The 22,998-nt window shown below is 38.1% G+C and overlaps 1 protein-coding gene across 6 annotated transcripts in view; it reads right to left on the bottom strand.

Moving 5' to 3' along the window:
* The window catches only part of elavl4 (ELAV like neuron-specific RNA binding protein 4), a 132,598-nt gene that overhangs the window by 76,739 nt on the left and 32,861 nt on the right, over positions 1-22,998 (bottom strand). For 4 of the 6 annotated variants that reach the window (XM_088426255.1, XM_088426254.1, XM_088426253.1 and 1 more), the window contains one exon: positions 7,264-7,350. The exons of the other annotated variants lie outside the window; for them this stretch is intronic. In XM_088426255.1, coding sequence (XP_088282381.1) covers positions 7,264-7,350 — 87 coding nt within the window. The remainder of the gene's footprint in view (positions 1-7,263; positions 7,351-22,998) is intronic. 6 annotated transcript variants of the gene reach the window in all.

Consider the following 22,998-nt stretch of genomic DNA (forward strand, 5'->3'; position numbering starts at 1 on the left):
AGCAAAACAGTTGGCTTGTATTTCCATCGGCAAAACGGATATGCAAAATGGATGGATGCATCAGATATGTATGCACAAGTGGATGGATGGATGGATTTGTAACATCCTTTTGGCAACATACCCAAATAATAATGAAAAATTGAATGGTTCATACAGTTTAATTTTGTCTTGCTGAAATCTTTTTTTTTTATTATTATTATTTTTTTTTAGAGGTGGGAGCTAGGGGGCTGCAAGGGGAGCTGAGCCATGAGTCTAAAAAACACGAGAGATTACAAAGTCAATGCAAATCCAATCCACCAGCAAAGATTGCATTTTCCCCCTAGGAGTCAGCACTTTGCCACTGAGTCAGCACTTCATTACCAAGCAGCAAAATTACACTTGTCAATTAATGTGAGTAACAAGCGGACACATCGTCAAACAAAACCTACACTGTTGACAAATTTAGCCAGCAATCAAATCTGTGCTCCTTGTAAGAAGCTAACAATGTTAGCTAATGCTGTTCTGTGCCCCCCAATAGGACAAAACACAGCTCTGCTTACCTTGAGATATTTTGATGTAGTATTTCAAACTGAGTAGCCTGACAGGTTGCTCAAATAATAAACAGGCTAGGCAGCATTGCCATGTCCAGAAAAACATGGTGTAGGTATAACCAACATGTGATTACACAATTTGCAAAATTCAGACTTGCCAGTTCTAAAACCAGTCAGATAAAACTACGGATGTTCGATACCATTTTTGCAGACTGATACCAGTGTGAGTATTCAAGTCTCGAGTCATCACAGATACAAAGTACTGATACTGTTTATACAATTCTTCACCTGGCAGAAAAAAACAATACAGATTAGTTTAAAGAAAGACCTACTGTACCTATACCAATATAGATTTTTTTTTTTTGGTTAAAATTGAATGAAATTAATGACAATTTTCTTCCAATTTGTAATTCCGTGTTTGTGATGAAGCTGCTCCAATACATTGAGGAATATTAGGATTGGTTGCCATCGAGAGTACTGATACTTTGAGATCACTCAAATACTTTATTTTAGTATTTCCAATATTTTACTAATATTTTGTGTCAGATAAAATGCTAATTTTGTTGTTTGATTCAACACATGACAAAACCTCCAGACAACCAGGTATTTGTGTACAAGTAGAAACATGGCAAATGGAATGAACGTTTCAAATGTTTGCAAATTACCCCATAAGAAATGAATTCATAAGAGTGATTAATTTCATTACTGACCTTCTGCTACCCACAATAAGCTGCCGAGCTCGTGGTAGTGTATCTATGATCTGAATGGGTACTAGTTAATACCAATGACCATGAAAATGGGACCCAATGACACTGCATTAAGGATTAGATGATTTGCACCGTTCTGCTCAGTGCTTCCTTAGGGAATTGGTCAAACGCGGACAACACATTTCAGTGGTATATTACTTCTAATAGCGCTTTTCCGAACAAAAATCTTCTGTTTGCACCAGTTAATTTAAAGGGACACTGTGTAAGATTTAGACCGTTTTGCATCACGGACCGCAGGAGGTGCTGCAGGTGCTGCATTTACCATTGTCCGTCACTGTAACAGATGTGACAGCCTCCGGAGGAGTGCCACCCCCAATGTAATATCATTTAACGATAACTAGACCTACGATTATATTTAAAACATGTTTTTGGTCGTTAAGAGCACATTTATTGAAATTTATAATCATTTAATTTATTCATTTTTAATGAAAAACAGTCTAAATCTTACACATTGTCCCTTTAACCCTTTCACTCCCGTTAGGACAATGCGTCCCTGCGCTTTTGAAAAAATGGCAGTGGGTATAGGAATGGTAGCAATAAGATAAAATGGCATCCCAGTGGCATATTGATACATGCGGTAATACTTTTTCAAAGTCTGTTGCAACAAAAGTTAGGAGTTTAACAAACTTAATCGGAATCTTCAAAAGAGACCCGTCACCAAATATATAAAATGTCACGCTTTGCAGGGGCAAATAGACCGTGTCAACTAACAAACTCCTGCTAAAAAGCAGCTTACTGTATAGACGTCATTTACACTTGGAAGCATGTATGATTCAAATGGGGCATGATGGACATTAATCACCGAAGCACTGGAGCGGAATTGTCACATGCAGCAGAATCATGCCTCAAACCAGAGGCAGTAAGCAGGCTGCTGTTCGTTCCAAAAAATGTATTCAAAAAAAGGGGGGAAAACTAACACAGATCTGAGGTCGTGCATAGAATAAGAGGATTGTATTGTCATTGTATAGCTGGTATACAAGCAAATTGGCATCACCTTGGCCAAACAGTTGTGTTTGCATCCTAAGTGAAATAAGAGTTGTGAAATCAATGTTTATCTCTAACAAAGTTGATAAAACGTTTTAAAATTTCACTTTAACAATCTGTTCTTACTAGAGTACATTTGTTTACAGAAGTGCTTCATACAAGGTAGAATTTTTGCACTTCGATTCTTTGGGAATTATGTACAGTGGGCCCTTGGTTTACGAGATTAATCTGTTCCGCGGTTAGGTTCGTAACGCGAATTCGCCGTATGGCGGGCAATCCAAACCTATGTTAATCAGACAATGCATGTAAAACCCCAAATAAAAACATCCAAATTGTATATGCATGTTAAAATTGGGTATGAAAATAGTATAGTAACTGCTTCTTATATATAATATACATGTACACAGTTAAATAAAATAATACATAATAAATATGTAAAGAATTTATTTACCTTCAAAGTGAGGTGACGAGCTTGTTATAGCCATAGTCCCTAGTGAGGATAGCCTAGCCTTTTTTGTATTTCTTGATTATCTTAGCGTCATATCCATATTAATCATCTTGTTACTTCTCTCTTTAACATCACGAGCAATCTTGGGACACATGGATAACCAATTCAAGTTTGAATTAAACACTGCACAATAAATGCAAAAAATGCACAATAAAGACAATATTGAAAGCACTCTCACATGAGATAAAGTCTATAGGCAGCTATCTTTGCGACCCCGTGCGCCAGCCAATAGCAGACCACCATCTTTGTGACCCCTTGCGCCGGCCAATAACAGACCAGCATCTTGGTGACCCGTAACGCTGACCAATAGTAGACCAGTATCTTAGGGAGTCATAACGCCGACCAATGGCGGACCAGCATTTTAGCGATGTAGGCAGTGACGCATGTAGTGACGTATGAACGCGTTGCCCCTAATAGACATGCGCCACACTGTCCTTCATGTTTGAGAAGAGTTTTTTTTTTTTGTTCGTTGTTTGTTTTTATGTCATTAAGAAAAAAAAATGGCGTAAATAAGGGGGGAAAAAAATCCACATCGTAAAGTCAAATAAACATAAGGCAGGGAGGTCATAAACCGGGGGGGGTCCACTGTATGTTAAATGCTCGAAATAAGCATAAGATTAAAAAAAATAAAAGCAAAACTTGTTTTGAATTCTCTGTGTACTTTTTACTTATTTCCTTTTTTTAAAAAATGGAAAAAATCGAATGGAACCATGTTAGAACCATGGCCCAATCCTGAAAAAAACATGCTGAATATTTTGACCTGAAATGTCAATTAATCCTAGAAGGGGGCTACCCCATTTAAAGAGGAAATGGAAGAGGCATATCTTGGACATACTAAATTGTCCGTAGGTGTGATTGGGTGCGTGAGTGGTCGTTCGTCTCTGTGTGCCCTGCAATTGGCTGGCAACCAGTTCAGGGTGTCCCCTGCCTACTGCCCGAAGCCAGCTGAGATAGGTGCCAGCAAGCCTGCAACCCCTGTGGGGATAAGCGACCATAGAAGATGGATGGATGGATATATCGCTTCAGCGACCTATAGCTGCAGCCATGGCCCGCCATTCGGGAGCGAACGAATCCGCCGTTCATTACATTAAGAAGGACGAGGCGAAAATTAGGAAGACGGCTGCCATCATCTTTGGCAATTCACCAAAGCCAGTCTTTCCAGCTCGTAATAAAATGATCGTCCTTATGGAAGGTGCTTCAGCAATTTGGATTGCTGACTGCCAGAAGAAGAACATAGCGAACCCCTTTCCTTTGAAGTCTCGCGCAGCTGCGGTCATGTTAGCGGCCCGGACGTTGAATTAAAATCTAATCTGTACATGATCAAAGTTGATTAGAATGGAGAGTTTACACTTGATATACCATTTTATTATAAAAGAAATCTAGGTAAGACATTCTCAATGGTGTCTGCTTCTCTGTCTCTGCCTCGTGCCTGTGTGTTGACAGCGTGTGCCTGGGTATGTTTCACAAGTTACACAATACCTTCCTGTGGAGTTTTAATCTACTCCTACCCCAAATCCCGTCCCACAGGGACGTTCGTGTCAGTCATGAAGCACACCCACAGCAAAGGGCACACACACAGTAAGGAGCAGACGTTCGCCCAGTGGTGGCCGTCAGGGCCACCAAGGCGTTCTCTGCTTGCCTAAAATAGCAGGTCCGAGGATAGCTGCATTGGTTACATGTCAAAAGAGGATGCTTTTTCGTTTTACCCTTGCACTGACTTCAAACCTGAACTGTATTGATTTGATTTTATGTACTTTACTTTTTCAAAAGGCTGATGTTTTATTTTTATACTGTAATTTCAGGCTGCGTTTGATTGCACTGTGTTGCCCAGATAAGGGGCATGTTATGCACGTTCTATTGCACTGTTGTTTTTTCGAATCCTTAAAATAAAAACATCCAAAATATGATTTCTTTATTTCATTTATTTAATTTCATCAAAGCAATGAAACATAATTCCTTAATATTGAAATGAAGTTAAATTTGAGACGGCATCGGACAACAGAGTACAGAGTCACATGGTGCATCATTATCAACAGGATGCACTGCAGTAAAAATAAACATTTAATCATGAAGGTTCATTATGTATTTGTAGTTAATAGTAGGCTAATTTAGCTACTATAGATACACACAACATGTGTTGCCTTCACGAAAAGGCTTAAATAAAGCTTTTAATTTTATTCTTTTGTGGCTCCAGACATATTTGTTTTCTGTTTTTTTTGTCCAATATGGCTCTTTCAACATTTTGGGTTGTCGAACCCTGGACGTTAGAGGGAAGCCGATATTTTTATTGTGGTACAATGTTATTGTGGTATAGTGTGTGTCCCATTTTTAGGCGGATGTTTCTGCTATTGCAGATAATTTTGTCAATTTTTAATATTTTCATTTTTTGAGTACATTAAAATGTGCTTTCTCAACTTCTAAAATGTTTATTTTAGGGGGCACCACCCCCTCTTGCCCCTGCCTAGAGCCAGCCAAGCTGAGGGAAGGCCGAAATATGAAACGCACTGACCTAGATTTCTTTTATAATACAATGTTTTTTCAAGTGTAAACTCTCCATTGTAATAATCTTTGATCATGTATTGATTAGACTTTAATTCAACATCCAGGCCGCTGCTAATATGACCGCAGCTGCGCAAGACTTCAAAGCGAAGGGGAAACGGTTCACTTACTGTACAATGTATAGGGTTTAATCATTTAAGATTTAAGTTAATATGTGTACTGTAGTAACATAGTAACATTTGTCTTCAATAATATGTATAGCATGAAGACGTTTCACGTTTTATATATATATATATATATATATATATATATATATATATATATATATAATATAATATAATATATACAATATATATATATATATATATATATATATATATATATATATATATATATATATATATATATATATTGTGTGGCGGACACTAGGACCATGTCTCTCACCCAGTAGGCATGTCGCTATGATCCTTTGATGCTTTGAACATGTTGGCTTTGTCTTTGCTGTTTTGGACTTTGTTGTATCAGTTTTGTGATGGCATGCGAAGAGTAAAGATCTCCACTAGCACAGCAACGTGTGGTTTCTTCGCCTCGCCACAATAAATATATATATATATATATATATATATATATATATATATATATGGGGCGGTATTTCACGGAAGCTATATACTGCGATAAACGAGGGTTCACTGAATATAGAAGTTTCATCCCATTTTTGTAAATATGTATTTAAACCTTTTAAAATATGTATTTTAATATCCTGCTTATCTTTTTAATACTATATTTTTAAAACTCTATATGACTACAGCCATTGATTCACATCTTTTCAGCTCTATTTCATATTTGTTCCACAAAATGACAGATACACACATTTGTTTTAATGGTGGATGCCTCCTGGTGGCAAAAAAAAAACAAAAACGCACACACATAAACCACCCTGGACTATAAACTGCAAGGTGCAAATCATGAGTACAAAGTTACGACTTATAGTCTGAAAATTACAGTTTTTTTAAAATGCTCTCATGTTGCTAATACAAGCAACTATAAACTTGAATTTAATATGTTCCCTTTAAAAATGGGCACTAAGAATGATAACAATGACGCTATTACAAGTGTTACTCTACTGTAGTGCTTCTCAATTTTACTCGATGTGTGAACTATAAATGAGATTACTGTATTATCCATAAAAATTACATACGAATACCTACACCTGTATCCTTTTTAACAATAACACAAGAAAAAAGAAATATAAATCTTATAAAACTTTTAAAAACCGTAAATTAGTATTTATTATTTACTTTATTATTTTTACAGTGTTAATATTGGTTACAGCTCAGTCTAAAACAGAAAAAACTTAACCAAGTGCATCATCAAAGTGCCTGAAACTAAAACAAAAATGATGAAAATTCTTTTATTGCAATTACACTTCATATGACTTAAACAAAGCCTTTTTCCTGGGGTTATCTGCGCCCCCCTTGGCATCACCTTCACTATTTGAGTAGCACTGCTCTAATGATAGGGCTTAAAAAATGTTACTCCTATGAGGGCTCTAAGAATCAGAATGTGTTACTTTGTGCTTGGTAGAACTAAGTGATATGGCCTTAAAATAAAATCTTTAGGGGCTTTGATGAGGCTGGGGGAAAAAATTAAACATTTGCTTAACCCAAAAACTTGAAAGATGTTTTATTTTGGTTCTTTTTTTGTATGGGGACCGTTTTCATTTGTATTTGTGATACTTAGCGAAGAATATAAAAAAAATGCATTGTTTTGCTTTTTGCTCAAACCTTCATAAAAGTCTCATCCTTCACCACATCCACCTCCATCAATCCACCCATCCATCCATCCATGCTGTCCTTTCAACTTTGTCAGCAGTATATCTACTGCCATGCAGTTGTGTAAATAAAATATAAGATCATATTTATTGATAGTTGTGTAAAATGCTCGTGCAATTTGGCAGCAGCAGTAATCTTCTTACCATTTTTGGCTGTGTCAGCAATCCTTTCTCTGCCCAGCCCTGGAGCTGCGGGAGCTCTGCCTGACGCCACTGTGTCTCTGTCGACCCCTATGGAGCGGAGCACATTGAGGGAGGGAGATGCACAGGCCACCGTCAGCATCATACACTCACTTTTACATTTTGTTTAGGGTAGCATTTTGGATTTGTTGTTCTTTAGATGGTAGGGAGGGAGAGGAAGGAGGTGGGTATGGTAGTTCACAAATACTATGTAGTCATTCAACCACTAAAACAAAAATGGCTCATTTTAAATATTAGTAATCGTAAAATGGATTGGGACATTTACCTACATAATTGGAGTTGATCAAGTTGACAACAGAATTATTTAGGCAATAACAGATTCCATTCTTCACCAGAATTTTGTTGTCGTACAGTGTTGAGTTATGCTTCCAGAGACCATCCAAAATAGCTATCGGTGTTGGGGGTAATGCATTACAAAAGTAATGTAATTACTGTAATGCATTACTTTTTGCGCAACGTGGTAGTGTAATGCATTATATACACAAAAATAGTCATATTTGATTCGGGAAAAATGAGAGTAACGCAATGCATTACGATGCATTTTTAATATGAAAGTGGTGTTTTTTCCCCCAAATTCTCCAAAACACTGCAAGATAAGAGGAGAAACGTTTGGGGCAAAACGTTTACTTCCTATTATAAGTATATACTGCAGCAGAGATGATTGCTGCAATAGCAGACGTTGGGTTGACTAGGGACAATAAGTACACAAGTTATAAACATGCGCTCATTACTTTCAGTTCATCAGAGATAAAGACAAGAAGAATATAATAATTAGGTGCACTATGTGCGCGACACCTAAATAGCTGCCCTTTTCGCGAAATAGCACCAGTAATTTGATAAATCATTTAAAGCGGTGCCATGGTAACGTGAGTTGGCGAAAAGAAAATTTGCGGAGGATTGAGAGTGCGGATAAAACAAAGTAGGCAAAATGATCATTCTCTCGCTTAGGGATGCCACTTCCACCTCAAGTGGTTTGGAGACTTGTGGCGGAGTTTGTCATACGGAGATGGCGGAGATATGCTGCCGCTTTCAACTGTGGACTTGCCAGCATTTTGAAATCTTGTCAGCGAGATCCCTGCCGCAACTAGCAATATTAAGATAAGGCGCATAATGTAAATGATAAAGGTAAGCTAACAGTCGATAAATAGTTCTGGTAAATGTGTACCAAGATAAAGGAAACAAAAACACACAAACAGTACGTTAAACAAAGTAACGATGATAGAAACCCTCTATTTTTGAAATGCCTGTCCCTAACCTAGCCGATAGAACCTGTATTTGAATATAGCAATGAAATTGCTGAACGCACAAACTATTTTTGCCTAAAGCATAAACAATGCAGCAGTATGCTGTGATGCTGAGCTTTTAATTAAAATACAACAAAAGAAAGATTTTGTATCTTGTTTTTAAAGGTTTACAATATACAATACAGATTAAATTATTTGTAGCGATTTTAGACTTAAACTAAATTTCCATGGTTTTAATATCCATGGATATATAATAACTTTAATGAGCTACATTTAGAATGCAAATCCATATTTCCAGTTTTTCTGTTCAGGATAATATAAAATCAATGCAATAGTAGTGTAATGCCTTACATTGAAAATACAGGTATATTGTAATATAACTAATGACTTTGAAATGACAGTAATAAGTAATAAATAATGCATTACAGTTTGGAAGTAACGTGTCCAACACTGATAGCTATCAAATTGATGAAAACATATTGGTAAACAGCCAGATTGATGATGAATGGTTTAAATAGGTGTGTGCCTAAGTGGCATTCGTTGCTGTGGATTCAAGACGCTCTACAGTGGCTGGAAAAAGAAAACAAAAACAAAACAAAACAAAAAAAACTAATAGGGTGTATTGCTACCAGCAAATTGGTATGGTCCCATCACTGACCTTGTTTTTATGAGTTTATAATGAGGGTTTCCCTCCTGCTCTCTGTGGCTAAACAAGCCTGCGGTCGAAGACACGGTATTGACAGAAATGACGAGGAAGTCTGTTCAGCAGCTCTCAAGAGCTTGGCGGCGAGGGGCCTTCATGCCTACAGCTATGCATGCTACCAGCAGCCAATTTAGCAGGAGAGGGGAAAAAGAGGCGGAATGACCTCTGCTTTCATTTACTCCTTCAGAGGGATGAGGAGAGGGAGCAGGAGATCAGTTGTAAGGAAGAAGAAAAGAAAAGGATGAGCAATGTGGAAGACACTTCCCATGCTTCAAAGATGGGGAGGGATGAGGTCGGAGGGAGGGATGGAAGGAGGGGGAGAAAGAGAAAGATGGACAGAGAGACGTTACTGCACATGTTCTCTTGTCAGTGTAAACCTGGCCCAGAATGCATAATGGAAGTCTAAATGGAAATGAAGTGTCAAAAAGAAGGAGAATCGACTGACACAAACAGGTCAGTGGTTGTCCAAAGTAAAATACAAATTAGAGCCACCTTTGTTTTAGTCTTGTGAAGACCAAAATAGGTTGTGCGTGTATACAGTAAGGGATCCATTTCAATGGTTTTGAAAGACTTCAAAATGATCTTAACAAAGAAACACATGAGTGGGACATTTTTGGTGGAACCTCCAGTGTTGTCGATCAACATGGCATTTGTTCAGATGGAGAAACAATTTCACGTCTCAGGAAATACATGAATAATTTTGTGCAAGTGTAAATCATACTTAAATGTAAAAAAAAAAAAATAATAAAAAAAAATCTTATTTTATAATTTTCTTTAAAGTGGAACTAAATCCCTAGTTCTTAAGAATGCATCTATTTCCGCCAAGACCAGTCAAAACATGGTATTCATATTCATATTGTGTTTGTGGAATAAATTGAAATTAAACTAAGGCTAGGTTCACAATGCGGCCTGAAGTGACTCAATTCCGATTTTTTGCCCCATGCAACCTGTATCTGATCTTATAATTGCAGTGTGGACTACACAGATCTGACTTCTTCACATGCATTAAGGCCACTTGGTCCTGCATCTGATTCATAGATGATTTTCAGTTTGAACGGCCAGGTCTTTCACCCGACTCGCTTGATACAAAACAAAGTAACAAACGTCACACATCTGCGCTCAAAAAGGCAAAAGGAGGCTGGAAAAAATCAAAACAACAATAGCGTACGAGGCGAAGACAATTCAATGATGGGCGTGCGAATTGTATTTTGTCTGTGTCTCTTTCTGAGCGAGCGAGCAAGCGAGACGTTGCTTGCACTGCACAAAATGCTATGGCCAAAAACCTCAGCCTTCCCCTCCTCCACCTAATTTAGTTCTTAAAATTAATAGCATTAAAAATTCTAGCTTGGGTACATCGCCAGGCATTTCCGTAAACAAAAATGGTAAGCACGCTTGCTGTGTGTCACGTAATGTTGTCCTCAATTTGTATGAGGGACAGTTTTGGGCAGTTTCACACAAAGCTTTCTTTCACACCTTCTCAGACTGACTACCTGGTAAAACACCTTGCCTGCCTCTGACTAAACTAATTCCTTCTTGTCCTTTAAGAGGAACTGTATCTTCCGTCTTACCGAGATTTTGCTCGACCCCAATTGAATTGTTCTTTCTGGAGTGGCTCCTTTGATCGTTCCCCTGTCTCTGTGGTTTTGTGCTAGAGTCCTCAAGGAAATCTTGGTTTCCCATTCCAGAACAAGTGTTTCACCTCTCATGCTCATGGACACTATCTCATGTCATTTCCCTCATGCCGGTCTACATATGACACTTTTTTGTAAAAGTATCATATTCTATGGGATCTACAGTTCCAATGGTATTTTCATGTATATTGATAATATGCTACTATAGGGCTAATCTATGGAGGTGGGAGTTTTTTAAATTAATTTTCCAAGTTCCCTCGACTCATAAAGAAGTAATAAATGGCATGAATTTTATTTTTCCCCCCAAAAAAGAATCAGTAGTGATAGTGTTAAACAGATTTTTTTTCGTTAAATACATTGCAGATTTAGATCAAAAGTATCTGATGAAGATGCTACATACACAAAAAAAAATGTATGCTGTTTTTTAAATGTATTTTATTTATTTATTTTTTACATACATTTTTAAATCTTGAGTTTGGTTTCTATTTAACTAATAAATTGTAAGAAGAAGGGAATCAACACAACTGCCTTTGGTATCAACTGACTGTGCTTATAGCAACTAACCAATATAATGGGCAAATAGCATTAGAAGCAAAATACTCTCCTAATTTCTCTTAAAATACTACGTTGGAGGCAAAATATAGGAATTTGGGAGTCTTTCCAAACCTTTGACTAGTACTGGACACTGAGGTCTTGGATTACTCCCTATATTGAACTGACTTCATTCAAGGTTAACTTGGTGTTAAATTATCTCAATGTTTTGATCAGTTTCGAAATTGCAAACATTTTGGTGCATCATATTGGAGGTTCCACTGTAAATTTTGTTAGTAATCAGGTGTATTAATGAATGCAAAAACCATTAATATTGGCTGCACATTTCTAGTTATAGAGGGTGAAACTTGATGACAGCGTAATATTAGCTTGTGGTTCAAACGCCAACAATTTGCGACAATCAGAGAATTTTCAAGAGCTAGATGAACTACAACATGAATTACAAACCGAGACAAGCGCTATTATGGACCAAACGGTATCATAAAATCCTATTGCGTTTCCTGCATGTGAAAATGACCATCTATTAAATATGATTCAGAAAAGCTATTCTGAAAAAAGGAACCGTTAGGCAGAAGTGAAACATCAAAAGCATTTTCCACCCATTCTGCAAAGCTGTCACCTCATATATGATGTCAGTGCGGGGAGGTGATGCATGCCGTGACAAGCGCACAGTGCAGCATCATCATAGCGTCCACACACGTGGTGATCACATGGAACAAGCAAGCAGGCAGATGTGTGTCGAGCCTCCAATTGCAGAAGCATAAAATCAGCTGGTGCACAATAGTCAATGCTCAACCATTCGTTAAAACAAACAGTGCCAGGCCTACAACACACACAGACGCACACTTGCATGCAACTTCATCCATCATATTCATACCCTCCTTGCATTTATTCCATGCATGCGTCTTTGGATGGAATCTCAAATAAAGGTGCAATTTACATTCACCAACCATTTAAATGGAAATCCGCTCATGGATACATTTTGAATTATGCAGAGAGTACATTTCAGTCTGTGCTCGGATGCTGGGAAAACCTATTATATAATCAATACACTCTATAGGGCCATTAATATTTGATGCCACAAAAGTGCTTCCTGTCTCCTTGGACTCCTGGCTAGTGGTGTCTGGGTGCTGCAGTCTGCCTCCAGCTAAGGAAGGGAGTGCGCATTTGTATTTGTCTGGCAGTCAAAAATACTAATGCAAGAAATTTATCTTTTGCTTTTCTGTTCATGAGTCCATTTTTCCACGGCACTTTTCTAATCCAATACTCTCTTATAACTGTCTTTCAGTTAGGACAGTTAAGTGAACAATTCCCCAAGTCATCTCATCTCATTTTGACCTTTGTCACGCCACTGCAGCTTTGACAGCATAAAGCAGCAGTGTACTATAGAGAGTGCTGAGCCAGTGCGAGCTTCCTCCTCTGTTTTAGCCTCACAAAGCTCAGACAATCGATGCGGCTCGACTTGGCCGGGAAGAATTGAGGCTGCGGAGAATGCAGAGTAGACAGGATGCTGCAGGAGCTCGCCGCTGACAGACATACTGCTTGGCAGCTACAAAATGGAGCCAGTGTGCAACCATCTGACTTGCTAGACTTTTGTCTCACCATCTTGTGTCTGATATCGCCATTTTCCTTATGCTGGATGACTGTTTAATCGCAAAGGGCTGTTTTCCAAGAAAAAGTGCAGACTCCAGGACAATGGCTTACATTGTGTGGAATTTTATGAACTACTGTATTCTAATCATTTGAAATGCACTGGAGAATTTCCAGTGGCACCTTGGCTTACGAGCACCATGAGTCTTTCCAAACAACTTTATTTTAATTGTGCAATAGCCACAGCCACAACAAAGCACGCTACACAAAACCGTAATAAAGATTCTCTAAACTAGGACTGAACGATTAATTAAATTCGATCACAAGATCATAATAAAGAAGAAAGCAATTTTCAAATCACAATAGCTGGAATATTGGGAAAAAAAGAAACAACCTGCTTCACGTTGTTCAGTTTGAAGCAATTATTTAATTCACTTTCACATATATGGACAATGCCATCAAAAAATGAGCTTACTTTAAGATAGGACGATGTACTCATTTCACTGTTTTCAGCAGTAAAAAGTTAATGTTTTGTCAATCATTCATTGGACAGTTACATTATTTTTCATGTACAATTAATACCTTTAAAAGAACATTTTTTTCCCCCCATTTGACTGATTTAGTACTTGAGTGAGCTTTCGTCAAAGGCAAAAAGGCACACGGCACATCTCATAAGAAAGGAAAGGTGTGTACTTCCCAAAAAGTACAAGAGCTTTATTATCCAAGAATGTAACATGTCACTACGATCTACTACATCATGGCATCAAATTTTCACCAGTAGAGGGCAGTCAAGCACAAGGCAGACCCAATTTGCACATTAAGAAGAAAACAAAGAAGAACATGAAGTTATAGGCCTCATAGCAGCACTGACAAGTTTACAAATAGAATGTTGTGGAAGGATAATCTCCAAGCAAGGTCATCGGCATTATTACATGTGTAAAGCACTGGACACATGATAATAATTATGTGTGAACTAACTTTTAGTGTTTGTTAACCTTACAAGGTAAAAAATAAATAAATAAATAAAAAGTCCCAAAAGGTCTCAGCCCAAAATTGTAATTAAAGTAGCTAAACGAACAGCTCTCGCATACATCTATTCTAGAAAAGTAAACATCCATGCATAATAAATCTGATACTTCTGATTTCATTTATAGTACCTTGTTTTGTTGATTGACTATTCTCTGTTAAGATGCATGCTGCTTTGAACTTTGCATTACCAAAAACATTCCTATTCACACACTATCCACACACACCCAAAGACAATGGGGCTTCCCATGACAGTGAAAACAACAAGTTAACACAAGAACCAGCACAATTCTCGCGTCAGTTCCCGGTTATTGCTTGGCTATGCATTCGATTGTATTCCTGTCTGTCCTACAGTGTGCTTTTCTTCTTGTGCTTCTAACTTCACCAATTCTCTTGTGAGCTCAAAAATGTTCTGCAGGTCAGACAGATGCTGGACCGGATCAATTGGCACAAGCAATCTGGGAGACGCACACACAAACACACATACACACGCACTGACACACACAAGCTTGCTCTTTTGTTGCACTCTCACCGGCCTGCCTCCAGTCTCATCGATCAGGAACTACTTTACCAAATGGATTCTTCTCCTTAGCCTCTCTTCAATATGTGTGACTTGGAATAATAAATGCTCCAGAACACGCGAGATGTGTATCTAAGGCAATTTTTCATTTAACTTTGGCTCGACTCCCACTTATGTTTTTCTTCTTTCTTGTGACGATTCAGGCTTTCAGCCAGATCGATGCCGCTTTCCAACACCCCCTCACAACTCCTGGGTAATCAACACATACTTGCATAAGGTCAGAGGTCATGCCCAAGGGATCTAAAAGACAGAGTCTCTATCAATAAGTGATTTGGATTGCACAAAATTTATACTTGCCGTATTACACATTTTGAAGATAGTAGTACAATTAAAAATGATCTCAATCATTGTTTAATCCCTGTGGGCTTTAGTATCGTTTTTTTCTCCTACTGCATGCATAGTTTTCTGATCACAGCATTGCCCCTTGGGAACAAGTACAGCTTTGAATGTATTTTTTTTTTTTTTCACATTTTCCTCTTTGCTCTCATAAACTGTTTATTTTTAAAGGAAATTGATTGATTGGAACTTTATTTGTGTAAAGATTGATTTCGGGGGGGGCATGGCTCAGGGAGTAGAGCGGGTCATCCAGTAATACAAGGGTGGGTTGATTGAATCCTGCTCTGTCCGAAACATGTGGCAATGTGTCGTTGGGCAAGACATTTCACCCACCTTGCCTCCAGTGGTTGGTTGAAATGGGCCGTAGGTGCAATATGGCAGTCGGATGTGGCTACATAATGTAGTTTATCCCCACTGGTGTATGAGCATTTTAGGTAAAGGCAATTTCGCGTTTTAGCGTTTTAGGTAAAGACATTTCACCCACCTTGCCTCCAGTGGTTGGTTGAAATGGGCCGTAGGTGCAATATGGCAGTCGGATGTGGCTACATAATGTAGTTTATCCCCACTGGTGTATGGGCGTTTTAGGTAAATGAGTCGTCAGTGCCTTGACTGCCTCAGGTAGGTCGAAAAGCGCTATCGTGTCCATTTACCAAAATGAAAATTTTTCTGTTAAAACACTCATAAATCGTAACTTTTATTCCCTTTGTCTTAGCACTTTAACCTAAAATGACTCCTTTTTGTTTTTAAAATTCCTACTTTATTTTTATAAGGATGCCAACTTTAGCGTTTTTGTACTTCTTCCTCAAAACAAGCATTTGTTGAAAATTGCATGATTGGATTATTTTGTCTTGTGCTTATCTGCTTAAGTTGGAAGAATGATAGAAATGCTTTAAAATTTAGCATTTGGTATAGGCACTGTTGAAGAGTGTTGTTACAAATGTTTACTTTTGTTAATCTTTTTTTGTAGGACGACAAATATTTTTTTGCTTTTACTGGTGAAAAACATTTTTTTTTTTTTTTTTGCATAGTATTTGAACTCTTGTAAAAACACCAGATTGTAATTTTTGTTCCCGGTACATTTACACATTTGCTCTGCCAAAATGATTCTATTTCTATTTTTGCAACTATTTCTTAATTTAAAACTTATTTCTCGTAAAGTTTGAAATCCTATGTACTTTGTATTAATTTTCATTTTATAAACCTTTAATTTTGAACAATGATAACAGTTTTCAGTCCTCAACATTAGCTTTCGCGCTTGGTAGTAATGATGCCACCAATCTTTTTTGTTGGTCACACTGCACAGGATTTGGTCGCACACTTTTTTCAGGAAGTATAGCATGACTTTGTTGCTGAATTATGGTCTCAATTTGCATTTCCTAATTTCAACGTAAATGAAGAAAATGACTCAAGATAAATATACTATATTCTATAAATATACTGTCTGCAACAAGCTGGCAAAACACCAATTATTTTACATATGTTTAAAAGAAGACTTTAAAAAAAGGTTTTGCCCCTTGCCCCTTAATTATTGTTGTTTAGTTGTTGTTTTGTAATGATGTGAACATCATTTTGTTAAAGGCAGTGTTTTGCAACTCAGGGAGCATGTGTATACTGCAGGCGGTCTATAGAAACTAATTACAGACCAACGAAAACAAAAGAAAGCTGTATACAAGGTGTCTGATAATAATAATAATAATAATAATAATAATAATTATTATTATTATTAAATGACATTCCAACTACTGTACTATAATGGAAGAGAGAAGGCTTTGATTAGGTATTGTAAGATTAAAGTTGGCGTCAGAGAGGCCAGACTGAGATGTCTGGAGTGGAAATAGTGACTATATTAGTATACGTAGGGTAAGTTTTGAATTGCCAGGCAGGAAAGAGGCCTAGAGGAAGACCAATGAGGAGGTTTATGCTGTATATGAGGTGAAAAAGTTCATGAAGGTAGTTAGTCTGAGAGCAGAGGATGCAGGGAACAAGCTTAGATGGAGGCAATTGGTTTGCTGTGGTGACCCCTGAAGGGAAAGCCCAGAGGGGGAAGAAGACACATAAGTGATGAGATGAAACATTCATTGTAATTAAGTGAAATATCAAAGTAATTTCACCTCAGCATACTTTTGGTACACCCTGTCATATATAGTTTACAAGAAAGCCCATTATGTTTAGACATTAAGACTTATAGGCATTTAATGCATTGAAAAGCTTTTTATTTATTTATTTTTTTTCTGACTGAGTTTGAAACGTCCAACTGCAGTTGAGTACACCCCAAGCACTGCATAGTTAGGAGCTAGCGCTAAGGTTAAGGTTACATAATTGACTTAGTGGTTTCTTAGCATCTTTTAATCATCCATTGAATATGACTTTTGTCTCTTAACGTGCTGATGTTGGTACTGTGATGAGATGGCAATAAAAACAAAGTTGCAAGTATTGAAGCAAGCCATTAAACCACCACACCTACGAAGTCCAGCTTCAAAATAAAAGCCAACTACGGTAATTACACTGTCTTTCATATATTATTTGGTGTGTTTATTTTGAAGTTGGCCTATGCAATATGTTGCTGGGGTGTGACATGTTGTTGCATCTTTCTTAGTAGTTTTTTTTTCTTGTGGCATGCATGATATGAATAAATACATGAATGTTAAATTAAAACAAGTATACGCGTAATGCGACCTGACAAAACTGAAACAAGCCCATAACAACAACGCAAGTGAACAAATTACAGTGTCGAGACCTAATTTTGAAGATCGATTTCAATTACATAGCTGTACATATTACCATTTTTCATAAAATCACATCTTTACTTTGATTTGCAATTTTATTTTATGTGAATATTTTTCAATAAAATATGACTGTTGTTGTAGTGCTTTTTTTTTATTTTATTTTTTTGTACTTTTTCATTGTGGTACATCTATTTAAAATGAATCAATGGGTTCATTTTTAGAAAATGCATTTCATTCAGTTTGGCAGTTTGAGGCATTGGTAAAACAACAGCACCGCTCCTATGAAGAAGATTTCGTCACTATTATTGCAAGTGCAGATGTACACTTAACCTACTCGAACCACCTTAAGAAACATACAAAGACGATGACCAGCATAGAGAGTAAGTACTCGCTAAGAAGTTCCTTTAGCTTACATGAGAAAAGAAAAAAATATGAGGTACAGGAGAGGGAAAAAAACAAGACTTCAGGCATGTCCCCAGCGACTATAGTATAAGCCTGTAAAAAAAAAAAAAAAACACTAAACGATAAACAACAAGGACAATGAAGACCTGCAGTCATCAATATCTGCAGTCTCTTTTGTCTCTCTCACTGTTTCACACACACATGATTGGGAACACAAACATTCAAAGATTTGCATCCTCCTCCGCTGACGACATTTGTCTACTAGCTGAATGTCAAATCTACACTAAAACACATGCACAAAACTAGTGAGCTTCCTCACTCTTGAGATGACACTTCAATTTGTGCAACTACAGTGACAGGTTCACTAAAGTTCCTCCCCTGCGGGGGTGTTAGATCATTTGGACACCTGCCTCGCTGTTTGGCCAGAGCCTGAGGCAGGGTGGGGGGGTGGGGGGTGGGGGCACTATAAGAGGAATTGAAGGAAAGCCAGGTTTTGCCTGGCAGCACAAGTCCCCATTCCCTCGCCTTGACCTGGCCTCTCAGGTTCTCATCAAAGGTCCCCAGTTATCACTCTCTGTGCTTGAAAGTCTCCCATCTGATGGCCCTTGCCCCGGTTGCTCCCTCCTATCCCAGACAGCGCGTCAACACAGTGGCATCATACACACAGCAGTTTTCCCCTGGGCTACCTGCAAAGCCACTTTTTCCCCAATGTAATAGCCTTAAAAACTTGCTTCAGAGAAGTCTCTGCTGCGCATTGCTAATCAATTCCTGTGTGTTACAAATGGGAGGAATCTCTGTCAATGCTAACTCATAAGCATAGAATTGAAGAGGTTAATCACATTGGCCATAAGATTCTATCTTTGGGTCAGTGTCAGTAAGAGTTTTAGTGGGGTCAAGGGCATATTGAGTAATTCAATGTGTTCAGGATAAATTAGTATTGTCAGTCTGGATTAGGTCTTTATCATGCTTTTGTTCATATCACATAAAAGAGAAATAAAGGCAACGTGTGGGATTTTTTTTTTAAATTATTTCCTCATCATGCAGTGTGGGTCTAAAAAATTACTTTTTGAGTTTGGTGAAGGTTTTGATGCATATATGAAGGTATAGGTAAGATCTAATCAGAGCCGTAAAACAGTTACATGGAAACATCCTTTTTATTGTTTTGGAAAGGTGATAAGTGTTTAGATAAATATGATTGAACAGTGACAGTGAATTATTATAACTTGCCACAGGGTTATGTTTTCACTACCAGTTGAGTGCTTGCTTGTTAGCAGAGTTGATCACTGCGTTTTTATTTTATTTTTTGACTAATCAGTAATTTACATTTCGTCAGCAGCCTGTATCTATTCATTTTTGTATTATTGTTGTTGTTTTGTTAGGTTTTTTTTTTTTTACATCAAAGTTGTAATCATCAATCTGTCAGTCCATTATACAACTAATAACTGCATTTCTGCCTACTGTCTGTTGCTCCGTGATCCAACTAAATACTTCACTTCTACCGTTCGTCCTTCGCTCCAGCATCCAACTATACACGTATACATTTTTACATTTCCGCCTGTACAACTAATATATTGAACCAGATTGTGTACACACATGCAATTCCATCCATTTTCTAGAACCGCTTATCCTCACAAAGGTCGCAGGCTTGCTGGTGCCTATCTCAGCCATCTTGGGGCGGTAGGCACACAGAGACGAACAACCATTCATGCATCCAATCACACCTAAGGATAATTTAGTATGTCCAATACACCTGCCATGGATGTTTGTGGAGTGTGGGAGGAAGCCGGAGTGCCTAGAGAGAACCCACGCGGGCTCGGGGAGAACATGCAAACTCCCCACAGGAAGGCTAGAGCGAGGTGGATTTGAACTCGGGACCCTTTAACTGTGAGGCAGACGCGCTATTCACTGTGCCACCCAACCGTCACATATGCATTTCACTTCATGAAACTATGACTATGGACGGCACAAGAAAAAATGAGGTCCCAGCCATGATCAGCAATCTTCATGATGTAAAAGCAAGTCATAAAAATAATATACATTGCAATGCATTATTTACACTTTTACTTTTACACTTTTAAAATTGCAGAATCCTTATGCTCAGATAATTATCTACCAGTTATCTCCAGGGGCATGTTTCTTAGCTTGATGATTAGTCTAACAGTGGCTTAGAGTCCCATATTCTCAAGTATTTTCGTCAGTTTCATCTCAGTAGTAATCAATCACATGGACGATTCGTCTGTGACAGAACACTCACCACTGATGATTGCAATGACGGACAAAAACATCCACTCCATCCTGCTAAGTTTGTCTTTTCTATGAGGCTTCTTGTCATTTGGTGGTCTGGCGTTAAAATGGACATCCATCAGTGAGAAACCAACAAACAGTCTGTCGGTACAGACGGACAGCACACCTCTGCTTGTTGGAGTTATTATGCAAAAACTGAATAACAGATTTGGACAAAAAGAAAAAAAATATGGCACCCAGTCATGATAGCATTCCACTTTACTGTTGTTTGTTAGCAATACAAAAGGCCTCTTTTTGCGTTTATGAATTTATTAGTTGATGTACAAATTAAATAGACAAAACTCAGGTATATGTACTGTATCAATTGTGCTATTCTACTCAGTCTTGTTTGCTGTTGTAAGAAATGGCATACGCATGTTAGTTGGTGCTGTTTTTTTGAAGCAGCTCCTTCATTAAAATAGAAGTGCACGTAATGTTAGTCTAGTGTGCACCAGGGTTCATTGCCAAGCAATACTGGGAGTACAAAAGGAAAGTCCTTCACATACAAAATAACCGCTGCCTATATACAGAGAGAGAGAGAGAGATTGAGAGAGAGAAACTAATCTAAAGCGTCTAAAAATTTACAGCAGGTGTTCCAATTAAAAGTGGTTTGAGGATGCAAGTGCTAATGTTGGCTTTGTTGAGTAGGTATTTATAACGAAGCTATAAACAGCCTGGAGATGCACAGTAAGAAGTAAACCTACAGCACAACATCAGACAACAACAGCAGACAAGCATCTTCATGACGCCATGATGTTGACCAATAGTAGACCAGTATCTTAGGGAGTCGTGACACCGAGCAATAGCAGAACAGCGCACACTGACCGCCATGTTCGATGTGTCATCAGGCGAAAGAAATGGCGTGAAGAGAGGACAAAAAATGTTGTGGCCCACGTCGTAAGATGAAAACAATGTAATGCAGGGATGTCGTAAACTGGGGTCCACTCTACTATGATGTGTATCAATTAATAGTACAATGTTGATTCTGTCATTTTGTGTTGACTATTTCCTCATGCATGCATGCACATACGTAAACACAATCTTCCTATTACTTGGGAATCTTTGTGTCACATTCCGCACTATGGAAAACAGATGAGATCATTTGACACCCGTTCGTGTTGTTTTGAGTTACGCCACTCGGCGTTTGAAATGCCGCTTTTTACGTCTAATAATGTCCAAGGTCACTAGTGAAACTGCTTTAGACGGCTAGTGGTGACTGATGTTCATGTTGAAAACAACAGATGGCGCTTTTTATTTTCGACGTCGATTGGTGTTGCTAATGCTGTTAGCTCATGGCAATGCTCCAAATGGACGTTTTTCAAAATAAACATTGGTTGCTGCAAGGCATCTAGAGCAGCGTTCTCGATGCTGTCTCTGTTCCCGCTAGGCGTAAAAAGCAGTGTAAAAACGGCGTTCTAAAGGTGTATGGTGTCACTCGAAACAAATGGGAATTAGCATTGTATTGTAGTGGGGCATACCTAATTCACCCAGGGAACTGTTTTTGAGAAGAGGAATTCCAGAGGAAATGTTAGTCTGAAGGGACTGAGTTAGAAGAGCAGTGAGGGCATGCTTTCAAGTTTACTTCTCTGACGTGCGTGTCTGTTGCTGGTTTTGAGATATGAGTTGGAATCGCAATAAAAACACCGATGTTGTCATCTTCACTGACTCGAACTCCAAATACTGACCGCTACAGTATGATCTCATTCGCTTGCCATAGGACGAGAGCGCATGAGCTTTTTGTGTGTACGTGCGTGCATGCATGTGTGTGTGTGTGGGGGGGGGGGGGATATAGTCAACGTGAAGAGACAGAATGCACATTTTACTATCAAATGATACACTTTACCTAGTAGTTAGCCGTAGTCAAAAAAAGAAAAGGAACTGCTGTAGCAGAGGAGGACTTATGTGTGATACGCAATGAGAGCTACATTTGCACCTACCAGTTAAAGTAGAAGACGCGGGAGGTAAAAAATATTTAGCGGTTTGGATATACTTAGACGGTTTTAAATAACCGTGACTTCTAAAACCACGATATATTGCAAATCCGATTATCGTCCCATAACTACTTGGGTATAAATGTTACTATTTTTTGTAAAAAACAAAACAAAAACAAAAAAAACATATTGCCTTGAATTAATTGCATATGCAGCACAAGAGACAAACATGTCTCACAGTATGTATAGCATTGTGACCGCATTGTATTGTGAGGATTTTGGGGATACTATACACCAGGTAGACCCCAAAGATCACATGAGTATCTCTCAGGCTTGTTCTGCAATTAGCTTACAAGAGATACAGTAGAACATTAGTGATTGTCTATGAATTTTACAAAAAATTATAGATGTATTAAATTTACAATACATATTACACTTGATTTACAGGTTTACTACTGCTGTTCCTTAATTAGGGTGAAATATCATTAACATGATCGGTGTTTTCACATTAATTGGTAGCCTTTCGTATTACTCAGTACCAAAGAAGTTGCTCTCAGTTTCAAAAAGGTTGGTGACCCCTGCTACACACAGTTCAAATGATTCAAATGAATCTACCGTACTTCACCAATATATAAAGCACTTTTTTCTCAAAAATTAAGGCCAGAGGTATGGGT

This window comes from Hippichthys cyanospilos, chromosome 10, assembly GCF_059441005.1.
Source record: "Hippichthys cyanospilos isolate Australia breed blue-spotted pipefish chromosome 10, RoL_Hcya_1.0, whole genome shotgun sequence".
Lineage (NCBI taxonomy): Eukaryota > Metazoa > Chordata > Actinopteri > Syngnathiformes > Syngnathidae > Hippichthys > Hippichthys cyanospilos.